This window comes from Solanum pennellii, chromosome 7, assembly GCF_001406875.1.
Source record: "Solanum pennellii chromosome 7, SPENNV200".
In the NCBI taxonomy this organism is placed as follows: domain Eukaryota; kingdom Viridiplantae; phylum Streptophyta; class Magnoliopsida; order Solanales; family Solanaceae; genus Solanum; species Solanum pennellii.
In genome coordinates, this window is record NC_028643.1 from 10118957 (window position 1) to 10133359 (window position 14403).

Consider the following 14403-nt stretch of genomic DNA (forward strand, 5'->3'; position numbering starts at 1 on the left):
AAGAAGAAAAGTCCTCTTCTTCTATCTATTTCTCTTGTCTTCTTCTCTTTATGATTTTAGTCTTATGAGCTTGATTTTATAACAAAAATAATATATTTTCTTAAACTTTGCGATATTATTTTACAGATGAAAGGGACATCCCTTGTTTAAAAAGACTACATCACTTCTCCAAACTCCATCATCAATAAATAGTTACATATGTTTGGAAAATACATTCCACACTATTTAATCATTATAATAATAAAAATAATAGTTTAAAATAATATTCTCTTTTTTATTCTTTGAAAATGAATTAAAAAGATTTGATACTATTATCACTAAAGTGACATTTTCTAGAATGTATTAATAATTTTAAAATATAATATAAAATGATAGATCTATAGTTTAAAGCTGAAGGACAAATTTAAATTTTCGAGCTTTAAAAATGTAGTAAGAAAGCTAGTTATTGAGGAAAGCAATGTGAAATACAATTAAGAAAGTCGATATTCCATTTTCAAGTAAATGTAGAATTTTGTCAGATTATCTAATTCTCCCTCCGTCCACTATTGAGTATTATACTTTTTATTTTTAGAGTCTGATTACAATATATTTTTTCATCATATTGATATGCAAAAAAATTGCAATGTATAGTTTGGTATAGTTTTTAAATATCTAAATATTTTGTTTAATATATCGAATTAATGTAATCTAATTTAACTTTAAAAATTAATCAAATTGACTTTCGAAAAGCGCAACATGACAAAAAAAAATAGAAGGAGAGAGCTAATTACAAACAATTTTATTCCGTATTTTTAAAACTCCCTCCATTTCAAAAAGGATGACCTAGTTTGACTTCGAACGAAATTTAAGAAAAGAAAGAAGACTTTTTAAACTTGTGGTTCTAAATTAAAGTTATGTCAAATGTACCAAAATGCCCTTTAATCTTGTGGTCTTAAACATGTGACGTGGAAAGTTAAAATTATACTGTTGCCAAAAAAGGAAATGCATCATTCTTTTTGAAACAAAGTAAAAAAGAAATAGGAACATTCTTTTTTAAACGGAAAGATTATTTTATATTGTACTGTACTATTACTAACTAGTAGTATTCTGTATAAAAAGAAGTAAATTTTAGCTAATCTCATGTTCCACTGGAGAGTGAAATACACTGCTGATGTTATGTGGAGGTCTTACCAACATGGATTGTGGTGCATTGATCGGAGTGTTTACCTTTAATCAGAGGTTTCGAGTTTGAGCCTTGAATATGAAAACACCACCCCCCAAACAAATCCTGCAGTGTGCAATCCGAATTTAATCAGAGCTTCAAAGTGGGCTCAAAATAATGTTATAATTAGAGGGGTGATTATATATCCTCGGCTTTTATTACAACTCTTGTTATGCTTAAGCTTGCATGATTTTTATTCATGCTAAAGTGAGTTTTTTATTTCCTTGTTCCAAGGATTAGCCAACCTTTCTTCAAGTTAAGCTTGGAAAAGACAATGAGCAGTTAGTTAGATAGATCAATTAACAAAAATTTGAGATACTCAACTCTTATCTAATAAATTCTCGCAAGGGATAATACAATGTTCAAAAATTGAGTGCAGAGCTTAGATACTTCACCTTTTAAAATCTTGACACATTGCACTAACGAGTAATGGTACAAGCTAAATTGCACCCGTGTCAAATCCTTCTAAATACACTATATTTGGAGGATCCAACATGCATTTGTCGATAGTTTTGAAGAGTCCGAGCAACATAAGGCACAAGTACATGGCCATAATGCTCAGAGGCATTGACATCACGAAATTTAGAGAATACGTCTCCTTATTGAGGCATAACATACATCAGACAGAACTAGTTGTATATAGCATCTTCTTACAGCAGTACAAAATGTGAGATATCAGAGTAGAACTAGAATTATCAACAAATTTTCATGAGGTAATCAAGAATCTCCAACAAGTTATATCCCTACTTCAATGTTGTGTATCGGCTTCATACATGTTGTGTATCGGCTTCATACATCTTTCACTCATATAGTAGGCACAACTAAAATCAATCAATGGCAATAATGAGAAATCCAACAGATACATACATGAGTACTACAGGATACAGGGCAAGAGCTTTCCTTCTAGGGTTAACAGCTGTACTCATGAAGGGGTATGCCGCCCAAGAGCTCCAAGCTAGTGCAACACATACTACAACTACCTTCAATATCACGTTGTCCTTTAGCATGCAAATGAAAGCACCAACATCAAGCGGGAATAGACAGTAACCCAGCAGACTGAGACTTTGGAAGAAGATTATATGACCGCCCTGCATGTCAAAATCGTTAATCCATCTGAAGTAGAAGCAGCATTGTTTACATAAATACCGTGACTCCATATTCTTCAGAACTGCAAAAAGGAAACGTACTATATCCTAGATACACAAGACTAAATAAAGTTCCTTTCATCACAAGAGCTGCTGTAATGGTTTTGCTTTTCGGGACTAGTGCCTATAGACTGTATTCCTTGAATATATATGCACTAATTAGCAGTTCTTTTTCCTATCCATTCAAATCTCATATCTCTTTGCATCTTTATAATATGTCTACTTAATGCTTAAAAATCATTAAACATATCCATCATTAGGGTGTTTTTTATCTTTGGTTATTCTCGTTTTACCCTAATTCTTTTAGAGTGATAGGGTGAGAAAGTGTCATTACCAGTAACAATACATTCAGTGTCAGAATGACAGCACCGGCAGCCAGCAGAGCAAATGCAACAGCAAAAACCTCAGACTGGAAGAAGATATAAAGAAATAAGAAAGAAAAATAAACCCATTAGTCGGGAGTCCACCTGCATTAATGTGAGTCTGTGAATCATCTATACAACCATAGGCAACTACATTAAGTATTAAAGAACTCGAAAAATAGAGCATGTGTGCATAGACTTGATTCATGAACAAGACAATGTGTTATGGTTGGGAAAGATCCAGCCTGACCAGGTTTCAATAGTCTTCAAAATGGTCAAGATTATTTATCGCATTTAATGTGTCTGCAAATAACTTAAAGTATACAACCTCTTCATGGTTTGTCCTTGGGTCCATAGGAAGTCTTATTAGAGACAACTCGTAATAGAAGCAACAAAAAGGCAAAAACAACTGAAGGTTTGTTTAGACATGAAGAAGATTTGTCCACATTGGGAGGAACAAAAACTGCACAATTTTTGTGTTTAGGACTCGAAGTTTTCTTTATACCTTCTTCTCTACACCTAGAAAATGTACAAACTGTTCAGCTTCTTCTATACCTTCTCTACACCAAATATCTGATTTCTCTGTTTTTATCATTTAATCAAAGCTATCCAAAGGCCACAATAATTCTTGTAACTTCTGCTCTATGAGCATCTGTTATTGGGTAGTCATCTTTTTCTACTCCAGGTTATTTAATTGCGCACCATGAGATGACTTGTCAAAGTAGCACTAGAGATTTAGAGCGGTACAAGTGGCTTGTCACGATTCAAGGCAAGGTCGAGTTCAGTGCACAAAGTAAACTTATAACCATTTCTGATTTGTGTTATTATTACTTAACCAAGCAACTATAATCTAGACACCCTATCAAGTTCATGGGACATGTCCACAAAAAGACATCTGATTTGAAGAGGATGTCTAGTTTAAGTTGCTCAGCAGAGAAAGATTCACCCATCTTTCTGCCTGAGACCATCAATATGACTACAGAGTGATCTATAGTGGCAAATAGAAAGCTACATAGTAGAAATTGAAAATTAATTGGCAAAAAAGATAGTAGAAGTTGAAAATCTAGGCAATTCCAAGGGGTTTCACTTGAGCTGGACTTAGATGATGAAACAGCAAGAAATCAAATTACTAAAGGTCAGGTAGAAAGTAGAGCCATCTTTAAAGAGACCAGCAATACAACAAATGAGAGTTCGTACATGAAAGGGAAACAATAAGAGTGCTCCACTTCTAGGCTAAGGATGTAATAAATAGTCTACACATCTTGCTCTCGAGACTTCGGTCTAGTGGTAAGAGTGCAACTTCTTTATCCAAACTATAGATCCAAGCACACCAACACTATATGTTCGTATTATCCCTTCTTTATTTTGGATCATAGAATCAGAAATTTTATAAGCAGTCAATCAAGGAGATGCAAAGCTGTAGGGACACATTAATCCTAAAGCCGAAAATGTCAAAGTATGCCTTTACTACGACATTTCTTATAAGTGTAAGGCAGGCTTCTAGCAGGAGGAGTGATATAAGAAGTTATGTTATAACGTTTTAATTTGTTGTTGAAAATTTTGATGGTCGATAAGCAAGTATTTCAACAATTCCTTTCAGGTTAATAACTGGTTTGTGCTTCTCCACATTCATACCATCTCTCACTCATATACCTTAGACTCAATAATGTCAAACGACTTCCCCACAAATCTGAAATAAATAAAATTATCCATGACCATTAAAAGACTTAAAAGAAGGAAAAGGAGAAGAAGAATAGATCTCGGCGATCGAATAACACCGGAAAACGTATCCAGAAGTCCGAGAAGGATCTTAGGGAACTACCTCATTAACCGAGCCTGAGAGCATATTAGTACCTATTATTTTTTTTTCTAAACAGGAATCTAGGTGTTTTGAAGATATTGGTAGTTCATTAAAAAAACGTAAGATGAATTGTATTCTTAACTTTTGTTATTGGTATAAATTAGAGTATATAGATAATTTTATATCTGTTATAGACATCGTAAGGCACTTACTAAGATGATAAAGAGCTTAGCTTTGTCTCTTGTTTATACTTTTGGTTTGGATCCACTGATGTAAACATTCATTTACGTTGCGAACATTATTCTATTTATGATTTATTTATAGTTTGTGGCAATAGCCAAAGAGATATAAACTCTAGGCATGTTGGACTTCCGTGCACAAACTAAATAGAACTATTTCCATTCAACTGTGTTGTTTTCATACTCATTTTTACACCAAGCCAACTATACCCTAGCAAGTCTATAGGACATAGCCACAAGAAAGCATCAGCTTTTAAGGGGAAGGAGTAGGGCAGCCAACATGTTTACAATGTGAACTGTAATAAAAATAGACAGCTAGATAGCAAAAAGTTGAAAATTAGGCAATTCCAAGAGTTGTCTTTTGGGCTGGATCTAGGTGAGGAGCCGAAAAAGAAATAAAATAGTTGAGATTTATGGTAAAATGGAGAGGCAATTTAGAAGTACGCACATTAAAGAAGTGGCGATAGAAGAAAAGAGAACTGGACCAAGGAAGGACATGCAAGAAACTACAAACATATTTGTTGGTTTTTTTGTAAAAGAAACAACAATCCCTCAAATCCCAGATTAGTTGGGCTGGCTGAATGAATCCGCTAAGGTCAATTCCGATCATTCAGGCTCATTACATACCAATACTGTATAACAAGAAAGGGAAGAAAAATGTAGCTTATGGTTCATGTCATACCATGGTATCAAAGCAAAACTCATTGATCCATGTTGGTGTGCTTCTCAATGTTGGAGCCCTATGTAATGTCATACACATTCCGGTTGTCCATTTCTCATCTTACAGGGGAGTGTAAACTATTAAGTCCTATATTAATTGAGGGAATGGGTTGTGCTCTCTTTTTATGATCATAGGCAGTCATCCCTCATAAGCTAGCTTTTGGGTTGGATTAGGTGAAGATCACATGGTATTAAAGCTAGACTCATCCTCTTTCTTGGTTTACCCAATACTGGGCCATCACGTTAGATTTTCCATGCCATAGATGTCCAATCTTAGGCTGGTGAGAGAGTGTTACTAGTGACCTATTGATAATGAAAATGGGATTGTTACCTCTTGTATGGGACAATCCTTCCCTCATGAGTTAATCTGGGGTTGTTTAGGTCGAAATTCCATTTCATAAACAATTTATATAGGGGAGAAAAGTAATCACAGATTTCTCGTTTTTCCTTGGAATAATTTTTGCATCTGATATTGAAACAAACACCATAATCCTTTTGTTTGGTGGTATGACAAGTTATCCTTTTGACCTCTGCAAATTTTGATCGAGCTGTTTGCCAATACATAAAGCATTATCCTTTCTTTTCAGCTATAACTTGATCTAATTTGAGTGCCCCTTGTGGCAGTGTTAATTAGGATTATACATCAAAACTACAAAACATGCACAATCACAAAAAAAAATGCTTCTAAAACATTTTCAGAACTCAGTACCTTCTAGCACAAGACGAAAGTAAATTAGACTCCACCGATAGTTTGAACAATGAATTAGTGAATGGGAGTTACCTTCTTAACCGAAGCAGACCATGACAAAGTGAGACCAAGGAAAACAATGAAGAAGAAAGGTCCCCATAGATCCCAATCACGAAGAGCTTTGCCAGGATCTTCTCTATAAGGATTAGGGAAAACCACCAGCTTCAAATTACTAACAATTCTGGACAGATCTCTTTTGACGGTATCCCAAACGGGTTCGGTAAGGGTATTGGGAGGCGATCCAAATGCGGTAGCAGCTATATTTGACTGTCCAGATGAAGGTAGGGGTGGTGGAGATGGAATGGCAGGAACAGGTGTCGGTTTGTAATTGTTGGTTGTGGTAGATGTAGGGGGAGGTGGTGGGCGGAGATTGGAAGGCATGAAAGGAGAAGATGAAACAGGAATGGCAGCACGAGGAGGAGAAGGAGGGCGTGCTGGAAGGACAGTAGAAGGATTGGAATAGATGAGGTTTTCAATTTCATCAATGTCGGATTGAGATGAGGAGTGAAGAGGTATAGTGTCTCCATGTGACATTTTTTCCGGTAGCTCTCAGATTTGCAGAGATGATCGGAGATGGAGGACAAGGCGGGGTTGGGTGGGTGGGTGGGTGGTGTAACTGGTGCTAGAGGAAATGCGTATTGTAAGAGGAGTGTGTTATGCACTATGCTTAATCGTTTGTACTTTGGAATTGGGGTAATAAAATAGCTCTTTTGGGTAATAAAATAGCTCTTTTAACATCCAATAAAGAGTTAAAGACTACAAGTTCTTTCAAATTTCTATTTCACTTTTTAATTATCATATTATTATTTCTATAACTATTACTATTATATAGTATATTTATAATTAATATATTATAAATCATATAAGACTATTAACTAAATCCTTGATATTGATAAAAAAAAATTGGGAAGTTAGTATAATAAATTTAATTATGTTTTATACTTATAGTTTGCATATTTACGAATTATAGCTACCGTGTAAGTTGTCTCGTTTGTATAATTCGGAGGTTTATATAATTTTTGGGTACATTTGTATAATTCATTTTTTTAGTAGAAGCTTGAAATAATAAATTAGAATTACAAACATTAGAAGTGTAAACGTTATACGAATTTCGAATTATACAAAAGTTATACAAATTATATTATACAAATTTTGAATAATACCTACGTGCAAATTATACAATATTAAAAAGCGGAGCCGCATAATTGTAGCTAAAAGTAGATCGCGAATTGTAATTAAGGCAAACTATAACTATGTTAACTAATTAACTAGTATATATATACTTATACATGTAATTTTTTCCAACTTTTTTATGTGATACAAAATCTTAAAGAATATTCTATTTAATATTTACTTTTTTTTGAGAATTAAGTAATTAATATGTATTATTTTCACCCCGAATTAATAATACTTCATATTTCTTTTTTTTTTTTAATTTTTGCCATTTTTAGTGATATGATTTTTAATTGTTACTTTTATTATTCACTAAGTATGAGTGCACAAAATTTAAAGGAAAACATTTATTTTCAAATATTGTTAACAGTAGTGCACCTCTCGCCCATTATGTTATTCAAGAAAAAGAATATGATATGGGTAATATTTAACTGATGGTATATTTCGCGATGAAATATGAATCGTAGCCAGAAAGGTGTTGAACTTGCATTCGGAGGTTTGCAATCACATTTTACAATTATTGCATAATTGTCACATATTTAGAGAAAGAAAATGTTACATGATATAATGAGTACATATATTATAATAAACAACATGATAATAGAGGATGAACGTGATCTGAATGCCCAATTGAAGATATCGAGATGTTTCAACTGTAACGACGTAAACTATGATAGATGAAAATCTCTAGTTTGAATAATTTTTAGTTAGATATAAAAAAAATTAAGGATAAAAACACTCATTTGAACTCTATAATACATTAATAGAACATTCACGGGAGCAAAACAATAATCTTGAAAATTGAGTATTTATGTAATGATTATGTAATTGTATTTCGCTAATGATTTTACTTTTATTTGAATTGTCCATTAATATGCATGTTATATAATATTTGTTTGCATTTAAGTTATTGAGAAATTTAGAATAAAATATAACTTTATACTCCCTCCGTATAGAAATGTTTGTCATGTTACGTTTATCGAAAGTTAAGTTGACTAATTTTCAAAGGTAAATTAGATCACAATAATTCGATATTTTAAACAAAAAAATTAGATATTCTAAAACTATATGAAAAGTACTTTAAATTACAGTTTTTTCATATTAATATGATGAAAAAATGCATCTTAAAATGTTAGTCAAAGTTTTTATAATTTGACTCTAAAAATAGAAACCATGACAAACAATACCAGACGGAGGGAGTATTAAATAAAGAACTTGAAAAGAATAAAAGCATGAATATTAAATACGGTGATTATTTGGAAAAAAAAGGAAGGATTTACATTAGTAAATAAGAAAATAAAAATAATAGTATAATATTAGGGAGAGAGAAGAAAAATCATTTTTAGGGAGTAAATAGAGAATTGGGTTGGAGTTAGTTGTCTTTTATATTTGAAGAGTAGATACATATATGTAGCTTTTCCATTGTTATTTTTGAGCCATGTTTAAATTAGAAGAATTAGTTTGTTCCCTTAGTTATGCAATCATGGAATAATAAATTAATATAAAAATTTTGACGTGAAAAATTTCTTAAAGAAGGAAGGAGAGAAACACAACTTATCTCTAAAAGAATTTTCTTAAATTTATAACTCAAGCAGTTGTACACCGAAGGAATTGACTCCTACAACATCTACCCAAATCTTCGACAATTCTGGTCTAATTGTCGACACATTTTTTAACTTTTTCAATGGCTCTACTCGATATATGAAGCCTTTCATAACACAAATCAAACATAACGCATATTCTAAGAACATTAAAAGTGTATAGTTAAAAATATGCGAAATGTGTTTTGTACAACATGCTCAGTTGTTCATACTTTAAAATTGGGTAACGGATAGTAGAAATGTGAATGACTCGATTTAGTTCAAGTTTTACCATTGTTAGTTTGAACTATATTATTTTCTTGGTTAAATATGAACTCATAGTCATTTTTATTTAACTAAAACAAAATTAATAGAGTTGGGCTTAAGTTAGACCAAACGTAAACTAAGAGTAAAGAAAAAAAAAAAGAAAAATTACTTATGTACAAATCTTTATTTACCATAATTTGTAGTATTTTCTACCATTTTAAAATATTACCATAATCTCTTATTTTACTCCCAAACCCTAACCTCTTGATACATAACTTCATAGTCCCAAAACTAACGTTTCTCTTCCTTAATTAACTCCATTAATCTCTCTCTAACTTCACTTCCACAATCTTATCAATTAATTCCTCCTAATAATTTGAAATTCAATCAAATCAATTATAACTTCTTGAATAGGTAATTTTCGTCTTTCTTGATTTTTGCTGTTCATCCTTATTATTTTTTTTTGCTGATGTTAATTCAAGTCTCAGTTGGCACATGTTGGTAAACGTATGAAAATATTATGCGCAGAATATGCTTACCATACTTGACATGTAGCCTTGTGAGAATGAAACCCAGAAGAGATCAAATTACATTGGGAGAATAAGGATCTTGGGAATTTGATAGCTTTGTTGAAAAGATAGATGTTGACTTTGTTGGAGAAAGCAAGATCGAAGAAGGATGCATCTTCACGCCTATCTTTATCAAAGTTATCAATGTATATTGTTTATTTTGTTTCTTAAACTAGTCTTTGTTAGTGGTATGAATTTCGGATACATTAAAGCTACAACAAATTTATGTTTTATGTAATGCATCAGGTATATATTTATCACATTGATACATAATTCTAATATTGTTGAATATTCATCAAGTGAGTTTAATGTGCAATACTTATATACTTGATACATAAGTAATGCTTAATGTATATCTAACAACAAACCAACACATGTCGGCATAATTTTGTATCATCTTATAACATGTATTGCGTACATTAGAACTATCAATGATATAACCATTCACAAAATTTCAATATTGATATATATATTAATGTATCATCCATATTTGTCTTGATCAAGACAAGTAATTTACATATATTAATTGTTAAACTATTTATATGTATAATATACACAATAATAACCTGATACGAACGTATCTGATCTGTTCCAATTGTTAATTCATTTATTACATTTGTCATATACAATATATTATAATGATATATTTTTATACAAATCATATCCGGATACAAAATAATGATCACATCATAATCTGTAGATACAAAATTAAAATACACGCGGATCGTTTACCACTAATGTATCGTGACGTACATATTCACAGCAAACGACAAAATAATACTATAAAAATAATACATTAAAAAAAACTATTTACCAATGGTGGAGATGGCAGAGGGAATAGTGGAGGAGGTGATTGAACGACTGGAAATGAATAAGGAGTTAATAGAAAACATAATTTCTTCATTGGATAAGAGACCAATGAAATAATAACACAAACACCATATGGAAAATCACTGTTTCTTCTTATATATTCAAATCCCTCCTTTCTCTATGATGAATCCCATGAGTTCTTGATTATTATCCATTAGTTATCATCTCTTTCGGAACCATATCGTACTATTGATACTCCATGACTCAAGTCATTTGGACTACTAGAGCAACTTCCATCGTAGATTCTCTGCATATTTTCATAAAACAAAAAGACAAAGTGCACGTCATTTTTGAATTCTTGAGAGAAGTGAAAGAGCACAAAAATATGTAAAAAAGGAATAACAGATAAGAGTACCCCGACCCTCTATACAATTGAAAATCAACAATCGGTCCATCAATGCTAACGTTGACAGGTTGTTGAGAAGATGAAAATTTGAATTTTATGAAGTTATAACAGATTGGAATGGAATGATATCACTCAAATCTGCGTGATTTATGGAAAAGAAAATCAATTCTATGTTAATATTCCATATTAAGTGCAACATACAAGTTTTATAATGTATCACAATTAATGTATCCGAATGAATTTTTGTATCCAGATGACTGATATTTTAAGAAATTTTTGTAAAATAAAAAAGAGTAGGGATTGAATGTAATTTAGGTTTTACACTATGGAATTTATACAAGTTATACAAGAAAAAATAAGTTAAAATTGTTCAAATGTAAATAAAAAACAACAAAACTTTTGAAAATTAAGGATTTTTTATTTAGGTCTTCACTAGGCATTGTTCTATTAAATCAGGATGATAGTGTTGCTATGAGAACTTCATCAACAATGACTTTCGTCGTCATATGAATTCTTAATACTAGTGGCTCTTCTTAGCGGAGAAAGAATTTCTTTCTCAGGTGATGTTCCTCCTTTCGAATTTTGTATGATTTGCCTAAAATTTGTTGTGGTAAGTGTGTTATCCGGTGGATCGATCGGAGTTCTCCAAAATCTCTAGCAAGGTCCAAGCCTTTGAGTTGCAGTTTATTGTAAATTTTTCAATCTTCTTTTATCTATGTTTGATTTACTTCCCTTATACAATGATTATTTTGTTTGTATAGTTGAAGCAGAATAGAGTAATTCATGTCGCTCTTAATCTTCTTACTTTAGGGCCCTTCATGTGACATAGATCTTCGATGTCATATTTAATTTCAAGACTTTTAATTTTTTGTTAATATACTTTTTTGTAAGCTGATATATTTGAAGATCTTTTTTCATTTATTCTTTATGTGACCAAAAATTTTCTTGTAATTGTAATACATGTAACATCTAGTTGGGTGTTTGCTTATGTTATGCATGCTAGTGATTTCATATACTATTGATTTTCCTTGTTTTGATTCTAATTGTTAGAATATGAGCTTTCTCAATATTTATAATTTTTTTCCTATTGTTTTAGCTGATGAAATGTAATATTAACTTGTAGTAGGCCTTCACGATGAAAAGTTATGTGTGCGTTCCATGATGTTTCTAATTTCCTTAATTTTTTCAAGCACATCCCATTATGTAACACATAAAAAGATTCTAAACTAAGATCTAAATCATTTTGCATATGCATATAGGCCTATATCGAGTGATTTCTAATTGTGCAATAGATATTAAAATCAATTCCTAAGTGTAAAAAATATTTTGTAGATGAATTAATGTCATAATAATCCCCTAGTACAAAATTGATTTGAAAGTCTCCTAACTGATTGAGTTTTGATATAAAATTTTACTTGGATCAACTTCGAATGAGAATATCTCTTGGAATATTTAGAGTTATGTGTCCGTTACTCATTAAATAAAAGTCTTTATATCTTTTTTCCAACTACGCCGACCTTTTGTCAATATGACTCCCAATTAAAAAGTTATGATCATTTCGGATTTTATCAAATAGTCTAACTTTTACCGGCGTTTCACATATCTTGAACAATTCTAAACCAGTAAAACATCGATCTAACACCGATGAAGGAAAAGTTAACAGATATTTTATTTCTACGTGTATTTCACCTACTTTGGAAAATCTTGCATGTGTAGAACGCCAGTAGTAACATTGATGGAACCACAAAAGATTATTTAAGTCAAATTTAGTCCAATTTTTCCCACTTTGGTCATTCTTTCAAGCCCTAGAAGTGGTTAGTTCTCCGTCTCTCATCTCCTTCATCAATGCAAGTCCTTATCTACCAATTGCAAGCTTTCCAATTCAAATTTCTTAATCTATTCGTGGATCATGATAGAAATTTTAACCCTTGACCATAGGGATCTCAAAAAATTAATGCAAGAATTTCAAAACAAAGATTTCTTGACCATTCTTCTTCATTCCAGATATGTGAAATTTCATTAATGGATATTCTTTAACCTATTGAGTCCTAAACAAAACTTTAATTTTTCATCATATGAATTCTAGAAAATCTAGGTGTAACGACCTATTCAGTCGTTTTGAGCAGTAGAGTTTATTTCTGGTAATAACTGTCTGGGTCGACGGATCCCACGACGGACCGTCATGGGCACGACGGACCGTCGAGGGTGTCTCGTTCCAAAACACTTAGATTCTGAAAACTTGGGTACTGAGATCGACTCTCTGAACTTCACGACGGAATGGCAGGACGGACCGTCGTTGGCACGACGGACCGTCACAAATCTTTCCAATGAATTAACTCTCTGAACTTTATGACGGACCTGCAGGACGAACCGTCACAGTCATGACGGATCGTCGCAGGCTGCGTAACCCTGACTGGGTCGGATTTCTGTTAAAAGTTTTTAAGGGGCGTTTTGGACTATTNTTATAAAGTTAGTTGATTAATGTTAATAATTCAATTACTTGGGTGTTAAAGGAGATAACCTTGAAATAAAAAATGGGTTATTTTTATCATCTTTTATACTTAATTATATGACAATTAGGGTAAAAGAAAGAGGGTTTTAATAAGAAAAATAGAAAGAACAGAGNGAGAGGGAGAAACGAACGAGCGAGAGAAGAGAGAACGAAGAGAAAAGCGTAGATTTTGACGAGTAGCTTGCGTGATCACGAATTCTTCGGTGGAGGTAGGTTATGGTTTATGCTATTTCATAGTAAACTCTTAATAGCGAATGATATGTATTGGGTAGTATTTTGTAAAGTCTCCTATATGCTTAATTGTGTGCATGCATGATGTGATTATATAATTGTGATGAATTAGCATGATGAGGCTGTTGAATCTTAAACCTTAAAACCTCTTTTTTAATGATGATGTCTCGGCATAAAAGAAGGATTGTTGAACTAAAACAATGAGGTTAATGGATCGGGTGTCACGAACCGACACGTAGAATTAGGGGATCGGAGTGTCACGACCGACACGTAGAATTAGGGGATCGGGTGTCACGAACCGACACGTAGAATTAGGGGATCGGGTGTCACGAACCGACACGTAGAATTAGGGGATCGGGTGTCACGAACCGACACGTAGAATTAGGGGATCGGGTGTCACGAACCGACACGTAGAATTAGGGGATCGGGTGTCACGAACCGACACGTAGAATTAGGGGATCGGGTGTCACGAACCGACACGTAGAATTAGGGGATCGGGTGTCACGAACCGACACGTAGAATTAGGGGATCGGGTGTCACGAACCGACACGTAGAATTAGGGGATCGGGTGTCACGAACCGACACGTAGAATTAGGGGATCGGGTGTCACGAACCGACACGTAGAATTAGGGGATCGGG

At 32.8% G+C, this 14403-nt stretch overlaps 1 protein-coding gene across 1 annotated transcript; it reads right to left on the reverse strand.

The window, feature by feature from the left end:
- Positions 1-1782: 1782 nt before the first annotated feature.
- Positions 1783-6861, reverse strand: LOC107024016 (protein YIPF6 homolog). Its single transcript, XM_015224890.2, has 3 exons — positions 6250-6861; positions 2681-2755; positions 1783-2289 (listed from the first exon to the last, which is right to left on the reverse strand). Exons 1-3 carry the CDS (start codon positions 6748-6750, stop codon positions 2029-2031), a joined length of 837 nt encoding a protein of 278 aa, XP_015080376.1. The 5' UTR covers positions 6751-6861; the 3' UTR covers positions 1783-2028.
- Between the last annotated feature and the right edge of the window lie 7542 nt (positions 6862-14403).

Coding starts and splice junctions, on each gene's coding strand:
- LOC107024016 (XM_015224890.2), bottom strand. CDS start 6,750: ATGTCACATGGAGACACTATACCTCTTCACTCCTCATCTCAATCCGAC. Junction 2,756..6,249: donor GGTCTGCTTCGGTTAAGAAG/GTAACTCCCATT, acceptor ATCTTCTTCCAG/TCTGAGGTTTTTGCTGTTGC. Junction 2,290..2,680: donor CACTGAATGTATTGTTACTG/GTAATGACACTT, acceptor TTTGACATGCAG/GGCGGTCATATAATCTTCTT.